Below are 14,333 nucleotides of genomic sequence, written 5' to 3' on the forward strand. Positions count from 1 at the left end.
CATGGATTCTTTATTATTATCAGTTTAACAGGGAGACCATGACCAGGTGAGGTGTAAATGATGAGCGACAGGTTTTAGGGGATCTTATTTAAAATAACTCCTTAAAAAATGGTAATGCTTTATGTTTTATCAAACACCACCCCCTGGTGGTCCTTTAATTAAACCTTGTAATCCGTTCACTCTAAACAATCCTATTTATTAATTTTACACGAGTGGTAGCATGCCAAACCAAATTCACCAAAATTATTCGCTCTGCTTTAAGATGTTATAAGAGATAATCATTTTACCAAACCAGTGAAATGATAAGAGGTGTACTGGACCAGCATTATAATACATTTTATACATAATTAATGTAACCCAGGACTCGTGTGTGTGTGTGTCAGGTGTTATCCCACAAGAACAGAAAAAGGGTGTGATGAAAAGTGTACAGGCTTCACAGAGGTTCGTTTTCATTACAAGAGTTTAATTTTGTTAATTGGTCAAGATGTCATAAAGAGCACATTGAAAAGTGTGTGTGTGTGTGTGTGTGATTTAGAAAAGCTCCTGCAAGAAACACAAGCAGCACAACAGAAATCCTTCATATTACCGTTCCACATGAACACCACAGTCACAGTCAGTCTGACATATTTACATAGTGCAAATGACACGGAGTATATACACAAACACACACGTGAGGACCAATCACACTGCGCTGACCAACATACACACATATATACAGTTGGGGTGTGTGTGTGTGTGGAGGAGGGAGAAAGAGGGACAGGGAAGAGAAAAAAAAATCATAAGGAGCTTGAAGAAAAAAAGGGGTAAGGAACAACTAAAGATGAAACACACACACACACACACACACACAGTGTGACTGTCCTCAGCAGTGTGCTTTTTCCACACAAAAGCCTAAAAATGCACGATTCCTTCATCTGGTTCAGGCCCTGAAGTCTGAGTCTCCGCCAGGAACCGTTCCCCAGTGTTCCCTCAGTGACGCGCTTCTGCATCCGTTCAGAACACACAGGGAGTCGTTTATAAATGAGTGGATCACCTGAAGAGTCCTTACTGATGAGGCGGCTGAGAACAAGAGTGAGTGAGTGAGTGTGTGTGTGTGTGTGTGTGTGTGTGTGTGTGGCGCTTCCAAATGTGATGTAAAAATGAAGTAAATCAGTGCGAGTCATTTAGTTGTGCAATTGTATGAAAAAGAGTCGTTTAAAAATGTACATGAATCAGAAAAGAGTTGTTTAGAAATCTAAGTGAATCAGTAAAAGAGTCATTTTCAGCTTGAACTACATGACTAGGGGAGTCGTTTATTACGAATCATTGCAAGTGAATCACTTCAGAAAACGCCTTTTGATCAAACTGGATTCGAATGTAAACGTTTAAATTGAAGTGAATCACGTTAAAGAAACAGGCGTATGACACATGACGACTCTAACGACGCGTTTCACCACAGGACAGAAGATCCACAGTTCCTGGTCGTGCACTCAGACTCTCGGACCGGATCGTAGATATTTATTTATGTACTTAATTATTTGCCGGAAACTTGTTTACTGATCAACGCCCACTATAACACTTACTTTAACTGGAGTACGGAGGAACGAAGAAATTAAATCTAAAGCTAAAACACACGCGGGTGACCTGTACAGAGCAGAAACCATCACGCTAGTCATGTGCCGATCATCTCTCACACATACACACACACGATACAGTACACTACATTAACCAAGAAACACGGTGCTTACTGTTAGCATGAGTGCTTCAAAACGTACGCTGCCTAGCTAGCTGAAATTAAACTGAGGACAGATGGGATGACTCTCGTTGCCATGGTTACATGCAGTTAGCAAACACCTTCTTTCCTTAGCTGAAGTTAATCTGATGTCTAACTGAAGCTAACACTGCTTTAGCTTATTACTAACAAAGTTAATAATAAAAATGATTGCATGCTTTAGGCTTAGCGCTAATCTATGGCGAAGAGATGAGCTGATTTGTGACTGGACGATGAGATTTAGCACAACGCAGAACTAGCTGACTAGCACAGGTTACCAAGCCAGGGGTGTAACGCGGTGATGTAGATTATCGCGATTAATCGGCACACGTCCAGAGCGAGCAGAAAAACACAGGGCTTAAAACTGCCACGAGAGACGGTCGGTTCGTTCCATCGTTATCTAAATCCGATAAATAACAATAACATACGGTTTATTAGAAACAACCTTTACACACTATTTACAGGTGGATTTGCTTGTTCGGGTTACTACCACGCACACACACACACTTGGGCGTGAACTAACGCACGGAGACAGAACAGAAACGATCACGAAAGAGTCGGGATATTAAATAACGAGAGAGTCCCGCTGAGCGACCAATCAGAGACCAGCGTTTTAAATACATCACAATTACTTTTCATGATTTCCATTATTTTCCATAATGATAACAATAGATGTGTGTGTGTGTGTGTGTGTGTGTGTGTGGTGTTGATTCTGGTCATGTTATCAAAGAATAAATAAAGGAGAGAAAAAAAAAGCTGTTAGCAATTCCCCTAATGTATTAGCAAACAGGAAGTGTGTGTGTGTGTGTGTAGTGAGTTTAGATGTCCAGAATAATAACCATCACCATCATCATCATCTCTCTCTCACACATACACACACAGCATGGACTAAGGAGTGTATACTTCATTCAAGTATGGACGGAGCTCTGTGTGTGTGTGTGTGTGTGTGTGTGTGTGTAGCTGCATAACTACAGGAAGTGTGTGTGGTCTGTCCCCGTCAATTTCCTGAGATTGTTGTTGTAAGTGATATAGCGTAAAGACTGTGTGTGTGTGTGTGTGTGTGTGTGTGTGTGTGAGGGAGATTCAGTTTTTCTCGTTCTGCTTGTCCTCCACAGACGCCCCAAGCTCCTCCTCCTCCTCTTCATCGCTCACTCCTCTGATCTCCTCCTCCCCCTCCTGCCCCTCCGCCTGCTCCTCCTCCTCCTCCTCCTCGCCGTGTGGTTTCCCGGAGAGCTGCAGGTTCTCCAGCGTGGTGCTCACCCAGGTCTCGATCATGCTGCTCAGAGGAGGCACCTCCACCAGGATGGGCTCGGGCGTGTACTCGTCCTCCTCCTCGTCCTCTTCGTCCTCGTCCTCCTCCTCGTCCTCGCCCAGCGCCCCGGGGACCAGCGTGACGCTGCTGGTGCTGGTGATGGACGAGTACGAGGTGGTCGGACCCCTGCAGCTCCCGTCCAGAGACCCTGTCTCCGTGCTCTGCTCGGACGCTCGCTCCAGGCCGTCCTCCACGCGTCCTTCCTCCTTACAAGACAAGGTTGTGATTTGGGAGGCGGCCGGTGCGTCTGTGCTTCCCTCGGTCTCTTTATTCGCGCTTGTTCTGTTAAACTCGTTCTCCAGAGGTTCTAGAGCATCAGAGTTCTCCACCATCGTCCTCCAGTTGGTCTCTACACACACAAGAATACACACATGAATGGAAAATCCAAGCAAACGATAAAAACTGGAATTGTATACAAGTGTGTGTCTCTGTGTGTGTGTCAGACGCACCATATTCCTTCTCGTTGACCTCAGAGATGGGTTCTGAGATGACGCTGCAGAAGGAGATGGCCGAGGCGGCTGATGGATTGCGCGAGTGGCCCATGTGGTGTGGAACCTTCTTGACGTTCTTCAGAGCTTCCTCAGCCTGCTCCTGCTCCAGAGCACACACCATCTCCTTATACGCCCTGCGCGCCTCCTCCGTCAGAGACACCAGCCGGTTAAACAGAGCCTGAACACACACAGAAGGAGAAGATGAAGAATAAATCTAAAAAAAAAAGAAGGAAAAAGAAAGTGGAAGAAGAAAGTTTTTCTCTTGCCTAATGTGGATCTGGACAGACTACAGTCACTAAAAGTGTGCGTGTGTCTATCTCCTACACATAAGGAAGGAGTTCCCCAAACCTGCACATCAGCACTCCACATCTCGGCTCATCGCCAGGTCTCCCTCAACTAAACCCGGCTATCACTGTCTCTCTCCTACTCACCCAAACCACCACCCTACCTCCTTCCTCTGTAGCTTCATGCACCCCATCCTCTTTTTCTTCCTAATGATCAGCCCAACAAGATCTTAACCCTCCGGCTTCTCCAGCTCCATCCTCCCTGACCTCTGGAGAAATCTGCCAGACCTTTACTCCAGCCCTAACCCCTACACTTATTTCTCAGGCTTCTCCTCCTCCATCACTAGCACAGTGTTCTGGTATCAGAAGATATCCTGCAGGTCATCTCGATTTGATGAAAGGAATTAACATCTGTTTCACATGGATTCTCCACCAGTGTCACTCAAGGCTCAGTACTCGGTCCTCTTCTGTCCTCCTTCAGGGGTATCAGGGGTAGAAACCTCAAAGCACTTCTGTGTGTCACTCTGGATAAGAGCGTCATAAATATAAACATTGTGTGTGTGTGTGTGTGTGTGTGTGTGTACCTCTGCTCCAGAGTAGTTAAAGATCCCGACCACGCTGACAGGGACGAGTTTATTAACGCAGCGGCCGAGAGCTTTGCGCCCCAGAGCGAAAACAAAAGGGATCTCCTGCTCACGGGCCATCGCGATCACGTTATACAGAGCCTCATCCAGACCACCTACACACACACACACACACACACACACACACACACTCTCCTAAGTGAACTTAGTTGATGTTCAGGATGCTGTAAAAAAACAGGTAGTCTGCTGCCCTCTAGTGGTTAACAAATAGTGCAGAACATTTCAGTGCTTTAAAACCGATCAGCTGAGCCCTTAAAGTAAAGGCACTCCTCACCCTTGGCCTGGATCTTCTCACAGTTGGGTGAGATGATCACACAGCGTATCTTGTTAAGCTTCATGTGCTTAGTGACCTCGCGCAAACCCATGACCAGGCGGCGCTTAGATTTAGCTTTAGTGGGCTCCTTCTGATACACACGCTCCTGGAAACGCACTAGCTCCTGCAGCAACAGAGTAACACTCTCATCGATCTCCTTATTCAGAACCTGGTTACAGTACCTACAAGCGCGCACACACACACATACACACACATACACACACACACACACATTCAATAATTAGTACAATAGATAAGAAATGTCAGTAACTACAAAAACAAAGATCAACAGTAGGGCTGCAACAACTAATTGATAAAATCGATAATTATCGATAATGAAATTCGTTGTCAACGAATGCCGTTATCGATTAGTTGGGCTGCGCATGTTACTGAGAAGCGCGACCCCAAGATGCACAAATACACACAGATACACAGCCGCTCGCGCAACGGAGGTTACGGAAGCGTCTGCAGGATAAAGCGCGCGCCCCGAGTCCTCCAAGGTATGGGAGTGATTTACATTAAACGCCTCTAAGAAGACGGTAACCTGCACGCTATGCAAGACCGAGCTTTCACCGCATGTCATGCACTAACACTTAAAAAGAAAACATGTTGGTGTTACGGATGGCGAAATGTCAGCAGGGTCGCTAAAAACTGTATCTCTTCATTGTGTAAAAGTTGTATAGTTTAAGTGCGTTTGTTTAAACTGTTTGCTAACTTCAGTTTTTTTATAGTCCACTACAAAGTTAACTTGTAATTAACTGTGGTTTTACTTATGCATACATAGTTTTATTATACAAAATTGCATTATTTTAGCTGTTTATATCTTATCAACTGAATATATCAGTGTATTTTTTTAATTGTATATATTATATACTACATTTCATTTAAGGTTTAAAATGTCAAAATTAAAGATTATTAAACTCTATATGTGGCTTTTGCATTTTTAAAAGTTTATTTTTATACATAAATAATACCCTGATTTATGTTTTTTTTTATAGTTATAAGCAAAATATCAAATATAAGAAGCGGTTAGGTTTTATCCGATTAATCGAAAACATAATCGACCAACTAATCGATTATCAAAATAATCGTTAGTTGCAGCCCTAATCAACAGAACTGAAAACAAAACAAAATTGTGTACAAAGTGTGTGTGTGTACTCACTCTCTGAACCTCCTGCTGTGTATCTTGGTGATGGTGGACGAGGCCATGGGACTGCCGATGCCTGAGCTGGCTGGAGAACCCTGAGACACCGGAGTGATGCTGTACGGAGAATTCTGACTGGCTGGAGACAGCGAGGCATCACTGGGCATGCTCAGACCGTTCTCTACACATACACACACACACACAAACAAAAACACAAAGTAAAGCATGTAAACTCAAAATTCTATGCACAAACAGAAGCTGCTAATTGGTCGGCTGCTGTGACATCATCAGCTATTTGTGTGAGTGGGAAAATGTCATAGGTTAACCTGAAATCTGAGGTAGTAACACATGGGGTGTGTGTGTGTGTGTGTGTGTGTGTGTGTGTGTGTGTGGGTATACACACCGTCTTGTGAGACTGCGTCCTGTGTGAGTGTGTCAGTGAAGTGAAGCTCATCATCCGGCTGCTCCTTCACACACAGTTTAGCCTTCACCTCACGCTCCTTCAGGATGACCTGCACACGCACAGTGTAGTGGAGTGTATTACAGTGTAGTGTATTATATTGTATAGTGGTGGAGTGGGGTGTATTACAGTGTAGTGTATTATATTGTATAGTGGTGGAGTGGGGTGTATTACAGTGTAGTGTATTATATTGTATAGTGGTGGAGTGGGGTGTATTACAGTGTAGTGTATTATATTGTATAGTGGTGGAGTGGGGTGTATTACAGTGTAGTGTATTATATTGTATAGTGGTGGAGTGGGGTGTATTACAGTGTAGTGTATTATACTGTATAGTGGTGGAGTGGGGTGTATTACAGTGTAGTGTATTATATTGTATAGTGGTGGAGTGGGGTGTATTACAGTGTAGTGTATTATACTGTATAGTGGTGGAGTGGGGTGTATTACAGTGTAGTGTATTATACTGTATAGTGGTGGAGTGGGGTGTATTACAGTGTAGTGTATTATACTGTATAGTGGCGGAGTGGGGCGTATTACGGTGTAGTGTATTATACTGTATAGTGGCGGAGTGGGGTGTATTACAGTGTAGTGTATTATATTGTATAGTGGTGGAGTGGGGTGTATTACAGTGTAGTGTATTATACTGTATAGTGGTGGAGTGGGGTGTATTAAAGTGTAGTGTATTATATTGTAAAGTGGTGGAGTGGGGCGTATTACAGTGTAGTGTATTATACTGTATAGTGGTGGAGTGGGGTGTATTACAGTGTAGTGTATTATATTGTATAGTGGTGGAGTGGGGTGTATTACAGTGTAGTGTATTATACTGTATAGTGGTGGAGTGGGGTGTATTACAGTGTAGTGTATTATATTGTATAGTGGTGGAGTGGGGTGTATTACAGTGTAGTGTATTATATTGTATAGTGGTGGAGTGGGGTGTATTACAGTGTAGTGTATTATACTGTATAGTGGTGGAGTGGGGTGTATTACAGTGTAGTGTATTATATTGTATAGTGGTGGAGTGTAGTGTATTACAGTGTAGTGTATTATATTGTATAGTGGTGGAGTGGGGTGTATTACAGTGTAGTGTATTATATTGTATAGTGGTGGAGTGGGGTGTATTACAGTGTAGTGTATTATATTGTATAGTGGTGGAGTGGGGTGTATTACAGTGTAGTGTATTATATTGTATAGTGGTGGAGTGGGGTGTATTACAGTGTAGTGTATTATATTGTATAGTGGTGGAGTGGGGTGTATTACAGTGTAGTGTATTATATTGTATAGTGGTGGAGTGGGGTGTATTACAGTGTAGTGTATTATACTGTATAGTGGTGGAGTGGGGTGTATTACAGTGTAGTGTATTATATTGTATAGTGGTGGAGTGGGGTGTATTACAGTGTAGTGTATTATATTGTATAGTGGTGGAGTGGGGTGTATTACAGTGTAGTGTATTATACTGTATAGTGGTGGAGTGTAGTGTATTATATTGTATAGTGGTGGAGTGGGGTGTATTACAGTGTAGTGTATTATACTGTATAGTGGTGGAGTGGGGTGTATTACAGTGTAGTGTATTATAATGTATAGTGGTGGAGTGGGGTGTATTACAGTGTAGTGTATTATATTGTATAGTGGTGGAGTGGGGTGTATTACAGTGTAGTGTATTATATTGTATAGTGGTGGAGTGTAGTGTATTGCAGTGTAGTGTATTATACTGTATAGTGGTGGAGTGGGGTGTATTACAGTGTAGTGTATTATATTGTATAGTGGTGGAGTGGGGTGTATTACAGTGTAGTGTATTATATTGTATAGTGGTGGAGTGGGGTGTATTACAGTGTAGTGTATTATATTGTATAGTGGTGGAGTGGGGCGTATTACAGTGTAGTGTATTATACTGTATAGTGGTGGAGTGGGGCGTATTACAGTGTAGTGTATTATATTGTATAGTGGTGGAGTGGGGCGTATTACAGTGTAGTGTATTATATTGTATAGTGGTGGAGTGGGGCGTATTACAGTGTAGTGTATTATACTGTATAGTGGTGGAGTGGGGCGTATTACAGTGTAGTGTATTATATTGTATAGTGGTGGAGTGGGGTGTATTACAGTGTAGTGTATTATATTGTATAGTGGTGGAGTGGGGTGTATTACAGTGTAGTGTATTATAGTGTATAGTGGTGTAGTGTAGTGTATTACAGTGTAGTGTATTATACTGTATAGTGGTGGAGTGGGGCGTATTACAGTGTAGTGTATTATATTGTATAGTGGTGGAGTGTAGTGTATTACAGTGTAGTGTATTATAATGTATAGTGGTGGAGTGGGGTGTATTACAGTGTAGTGTATTATATTGTATAGTGGTGTAGTGTAGTGTATTACAGTGTAGTGTATTATATTGTATAGTGGTGGAGTGTAGTGTATTACAGTGTAGTGTATTATATTGTATAGTGGTGGAGTGTAGTGTATTACAGTGTAGTGTATTATACTGTATAGTGGTGGAGTGGGGTGTATTACAGTGTAGTGTATTATATTGTATAGTGGTGTAGTGGAGTGTATTACAGTGTAGTGAAGTGTATTACAGTGTAGTGGAGTGTATTACAGTGTAGTGTATTATATTGTATAGTGGTGGAGTGGAGTGTATTACAGTGTAGTGGAGTGAATTACAGTGTAGTGTATTATATTGTATAGTGGTGGAGTGGGGTGTATTACAGTGTAGTGTATTATATTGTATAGTGGTGGAGTGGGAAGTATTACAGTGTAGTGTATTATATTGTATAGTGGTGGAGTGGGGTGTATTACAGTGTAGTGTATTATATTGTATAGTGGTGGAGTGGGGTGTATTACAGTGTAGTGTATTATACTGTATAGTGGTGGAGTGGGGTGTATTACAGTGTAGTGTATTATACTGTATAGTGGTGGAGTGGGGAGTATTACAGTGTAGTGTATTATACTGTATAGTGGTGGAGTGGGGTGTATTACAGTGTAGTGTATTATACTGTATAGTGGTGGAGTGGGGTGTATTACAGTGTAGTGTATTATACTGTATAGTGGTGGAGTGGGGTGTATTACAGTGTAGTGTATTATACTGTATAGTGGTGGAGTGGGGTGTATTACAGTGTAGTGTATTATATTGTATAGTGGTGGAGTGGGGTGTATTACAGTGTAGTGGAGTGTATTACAGTGTAGTGGAGTGTATTACAGTGTAGTGGAGTGTATTACAGTGTAGTGGAGTGTATTACAGTGTAGTGTACCTTCTTGAGGGCAGTAGGTCTCTTGACTTTGGGCACTTCTCTCTCTTTACCCCTCTTAATTTTGGGTGCTGTGGAGTCGAGCATGTTGTGGGGAGGAGTGTATGATTTCATCCCACCTTTACTGACTGCATCCTTACTGTGGAACACTGACGTCGTACCTACTGTCTCATACACACACACACACACACACACACACACACACACAAACACACACACACATTACTCTACTCTTGTATATAAAGATCAGTAAAAATGACAAGCTCTGTGTCTCACTTTGTATCAAAGAGGTGCATATGTATTCATAGTGCGTGTGTGTGTGTGTGTATATACCTGTGTAGGAAAGTGGCTTGGTGTTGTTGAGTTGTCGTGCCTTCATGGCCTGTTGTTGTTTCTCCAGTGCAGCGAGCATGTCCCCTAGATCCAGCTGTACTGGAGTTCTGCTCTTCTTTCCTGCTGCCTTAGTCAGAGCCTCCTACACACACACACACAGACACACATTTTTACAAACCTCTAATGTTTATTTAATACAGCACTATACATTAACCATTAACACACAGTCACCATTAACTCAGTGTGTGTGTGTGTGTGTGTGTGTGTGTATACCTGCAGTTTCCTCTGCTCCATGCTGATCTCGCAGTACTCCTGTGCCGTAGCCAGAGCCGCTGCCAGAGCCTTCTTCCTCTGACTCTTGGCTCTTTTGGGGACTGAGGTGGTGATGGGAATGGGAGTCTGAACAATGTGGATGGGGGAGTTCTCTGGAAGATTATCCAGCTACACACACACACACACACACACACACACAGTGCAATTTTAAACCCTATAGCCCATAATCCATACAGCCCGTAATCCCTACATTTAGACATTTAGGCATTTAGCAGACGCTCTTATCCAGAGCGACTTACATTTTTTTAAATCTCATTATACATCTGAGTAGTTGAGGGTTAAGGGCCGCGCTCAAGGGCCCAACAGTGGCAAGTTGGTGGTTGTGGGGTTTGAACCTGGGATCTTCCGAACCGTAGTCCAATGCCTTAACCACTGAGCTACCCCTGGCCCTCTAATACCTACAGCCCCTAATCCCTACAACCCCTAATCCCTACAGCCCATAATCCCTACAGCCCATAATCCCTACAGCCCGTACTCCCTACAGCCCATAATCCCTACAGCCCATAATCCCTACAGCCCATAATCCCTATAGTCTGTAATCCCTACAGCCCGTACTCCCTACAGCCCGTACTCCCTACAGCCCCTAATCCCTATAGTCTGTAATCCCTACAGCCCCTAATGTTCCCATTTTATAATCCATAATCCCTACAGCCCGTAATCCCTACAGCCCGTAATCCCTACAGCCCGTAATCCCTATAGTCTGTAATCCATACAGCCTGTAATCCATACAGCCCCTAATCACCACAGCCCCCAATGTCCACAGCCCATAATCCATAGTCCGTAATCCCTATAGCCCCTAATCCCTATAGTCTCTAATCCCTATAGCCCCTACCCACCACAGCCCATAATCCATATACCCGTATAGTTTATAATCCCTATAAACTCAAATTAATATGATTCTACTCCCTATAATCTATAAACATTACATGATCCTGTCTCTAAAGCTATAAAGACTGAAAGTTATCAGACTAGCCCCTGATAATCCCTGAGCATCAATTAAAGGTCCCTACATGGGACACCACAGTGTGACACGAGTGATCTGGTCCAACCCTGTAAACTCTCACCAGTGGTTTAGGCAGTTTGAGCTGTACTTGTTCAGGTTTGCTGCGCTGCACAGCGCCCCCTGTGGCCAGGTCTGGAAACTCCTCCTCATCCTGTGTGGGCGACAAATCAACACCACACGGTCATGTTATAAACACCCCTTGCTATCACATCAGAGACCACACCGCTGTACACCTGTGTGTGTGTGTGTGTGTGTGGTCAGTACCTGGAAATAGAGGAGTTCAGGTGTGTGTTCATGCTGTGCTCCACCCTGCTGCAGTCTCCTCTGACCCCCAACACTTCCACCTGCAGCACGGCCATTAAAGCCCACCTGGAACTCCTGAATCAGAAACAGAAAGTGAGTTAGCTGAAAATGAGAGGCAGCAGTGCAGAGGGACACGGCGCCACCCTGAGGCCTCGGTGAGTACTTCTACTCTGTGTGAGGGTCAGAGTGAGTGAGTGAGTGAGTGAGTGATACACACCACAAGACATTTTAAGAGTAAAAGTTAATGTGTGTGTAGGTGAGAGTGTGTGAGAGTCTGACGCTGACACGACACGGACTCGTCAGGACGTCATTTATGACCTCCACGGTATATAATAATAACAATAATAATAACAATAATATAATAATAATATAATAATAAACCCAAAATAATAAAACACACCGCGCTCCGTCTCACACCCTGTGCCATTAATAATGCACACTCGGGTCCTCGCCTCACTGTTTCATCATTACTGTGTGTGTGTGTGAGTGTGTGTGTGTCACACTCCTGATACCTGAGAGTAACCCCTCTGCTCCACCATCTTGTTCCTGTGGAAGGACGAGCTGCGGTCTGTCCAGGGCTTCTGAGGGGGCGCAGGGGAAGGGTTCACCCAACTGACTGCTGTCTCACACACACACACACACACACACACACACACACACACACACACGGGAAAATATGCCGTTATGGTCTTCAAAGTATTGGCACACTATTACCCTTAAGTAAAGCAGTTCCAGAGAAAAGCTTAAAATACTGACCAGTCATGACTCCAGCTTCAACACCCTGTAAACACACACACACACACACACACACACACACACACACAGTCAGGTCAAACATTACGGAGTGTCACTGTCTTAAATTATTCATTACTGTGACACTGACGTGTCTCTTATTTCATCTCATTCAAGTCTTTTTATTTTTTACAGAACACACACATACACACACACACACACACACACACACTAATAAGTGTATATTAGTGTATTTGAACAGGAGAATGTGTAAATAATATCTGTAAGTAAGTATGTGTGTGTGTGTGTGTGTGTGTGTGTACCAGTGTGTGTTTGGGGCTACAGTAGCCGCTGTCACTGTCGATGTCTGCCTCGCTGGTTCCGTGCTCGCTGGACGACTCGGCCGTCTGAGACGAGCGTCTGCGTCTGACCTTCCCTCTGAACTGCAGCGGACTGACCCTGTCTGACACACACCTGCTGCTGCTGCACGGCTCTCCGGGGAAGTCTGACACACACACACACACACACACACAAAGTACAACCATAAACATCATTAATGTAACAAATAACAAGAAAATGTACAAAAAAATAGACCTAAAACTAACACACACAAGTGTAATACACACACAACACTAAAAACACACATTTACACATGCAAAAACACACACACACCCAAAACAGACATGCAAACTGGAAACACACTCAAAAAACACACGCACACAATTACACAACCACATACAATGCAAACATACTAACACACAAAAAAAATATAAGTACACACACACACACACACACACACACACACACACAATGAATACTGTATAATCCAAAGCTAGTCTGACCACACACTGTCTCACTCTCTCTGTTTCTCCCTCACTTCCTCCCCTGTCTCTCCCCACTCTCCCCTACCTGTCTCTCTTCATCCCCTACCTGTCTCTCTCTCTTCCTCCCTACCTGTCTCTCTCTCTCTTCATCCCCTACCTGTCTCTCTTCCTCCCCTACCTGTCTCTCTTCCTCCCCTACCTGTCTCTCTCTCTCTCTCTCTCTTCCTCCCCTACCTGTCTCTCTCTCTCTTCCTCCCCTACCTGTCTCTCTCTCTCTCTTCCTCCCCTACCTGTCTCTCTCTCTCTTCCTCCCCTACCTGTGTCTCTCTCTCTCCCTCCCTCTCCCCTACTTGCCCTTTTTCCTCCCCTACATGTCTCTCTCTCTCTCTTCCTCCCCTACCTGTCTCTCTCTCTCTTCCTCCCCTACCTGTCTCTCTCTCTCTTCCTCCCCTACCTGTGTCTCTCTCTCTTCCTCCCCTACATGTCTCTCTCTCTCTCTCTTCCTCCCCTACCTGTCTCTCTCTCTCTTCATCCCCTACCTCTCTCTCTCTCTCTCTACAAATCACAGGCAGACTGCACAAGTAGATCCTGGTATGTAGCACCCTTCATCTTTCCCTAAACTTGGATCAGTTTCCAGTTCCTGCTGCTGAAGAGAAGATGGTGTTCTTGGGGTGATGAGATGTGTTGGGTTGGCGCTGTGAAGCCACTCGTCCATGAAGCCCAGCTCTACGGAGTGTACTGCGTACTGTGATCCTATGTACAGGTAGACCCGTCTCTGCTGTGGAACTCTTCAGGGTTACCCTTTGGTCTCTGCGCTGCCCCTCTGATTAATGCCCCCTGGCCCGGTCCGTGAGTTCTGGTGCGCGGCTCTCTCCTGGCAGGTTTGTTGTGGTTCCATGTTCTTTCTATCTCACGGTGGGGGATTTGATGGTGCCCCGGGGGATCATCAGACATTTGGATATTTTGGAGTTTCTGAGCATGTTAAGACCCCGAATGTGGCGAAAATAAATAATAAATAATAAATAATAAATAATGATAATCCTTAGAGAGACAAAAGGGCCCTCACACACTATGATGACACAGGGCTGACGTCATAGTGCTTGGGCCCTCATAAAACACACACACACACACACACACACACACACACACACACACACACACACACACACACACA

The 14,333-nt window shown here is 44.1% G+C and overlaps 1 protein-coding gene across 3 annotated transcripts in view; it reads right to left on the reverse strand.

Moving 5' to 3' along the window:
- Positions 1 to 237: 237 nt before the first annotated feature.
- Positions 238 to 14,333, reverse strand: part of secisbp2l (SECIS binding protein 2-like) — a 17,854-nt gene continuing 3,758 nt past the window's right edge. For all 3 annotated transcript variants that reach the window (XM_053499920.1, XM_053499921.1, XM_053499919.1), the window contains exons 5-18: positions 12,659 to 12,840; positions 12,360 to 12,384; positions 12,116 to 12,222; positions 11,565 to 11,678; positions 11,362 to 11,451; positions 10,238 to 10,405; positions 9,965 to 10,106; positions 9,635 to 9,795; positions 6,342 to 6,450; positions 5,957 to 6,119; positions 4,756 to 4,976; positions 4,422 to 4,576; positions 3,512 to 3,731; positions 238 to 3,411 (exon numbers count right to left, since the gene is read on the reverse strand). In XM_053499920.1, the coding sequence (XP_053355895.1) occupies positions 2,834 to 3,411; positions 3,512 to 3,731; positions 4,422 to 4,576; positions 4,756 to 4,976; positions 5,957 to 6,119; positions 6,342 to 6,450; positions 9,635 to 9,795; positions 9,965 to 10,106; positions 10,238 to 10,405; positions 11,362 to 11,451; positions 11,565 to 11,678; positions 12,116 to 12,222; positions 12,360 to 12,384; positions 12,659 to 12,840 (2,435 nt within the window). In that variant the 3' untranslated portion in view covers positions 238 to 2,833. The remainder of the gene's footprint in view (positions 3,412 to 3,511; positions 3,732 to 4,421; positions 4,577 to 4,755; positions 4,977 to 5,956; positions 6,120 to 6,341; positions 6,451 to 9,634; positions 9,796 to 9,964; positions 10,107 to 10,237; positions 10,406 to 11,361; positions 11,452 to 11,564; positions 11,679 to 12,115; positions 12,223 to 12,359; positions 12,385 to 12,658; positions 12,841 to 14,333) is intronic.

Source organism: Clarias gariepinus, chromosome 7 (genome assembly GCF_024256425.1).
Source record: "Clarias gariepinus isolate MV-2021 ecotype Netherlands chromosome 7, CGAR_prim_01v2, whole genome shotgun sequence".
Classification (NCBI taxonomy): domain Eukaryota; kingdom Metazoa; phylum Chordata; class Actinopteri; order Siluriformes; family Clariidae; genus Clarias; species Clarias gariepinus.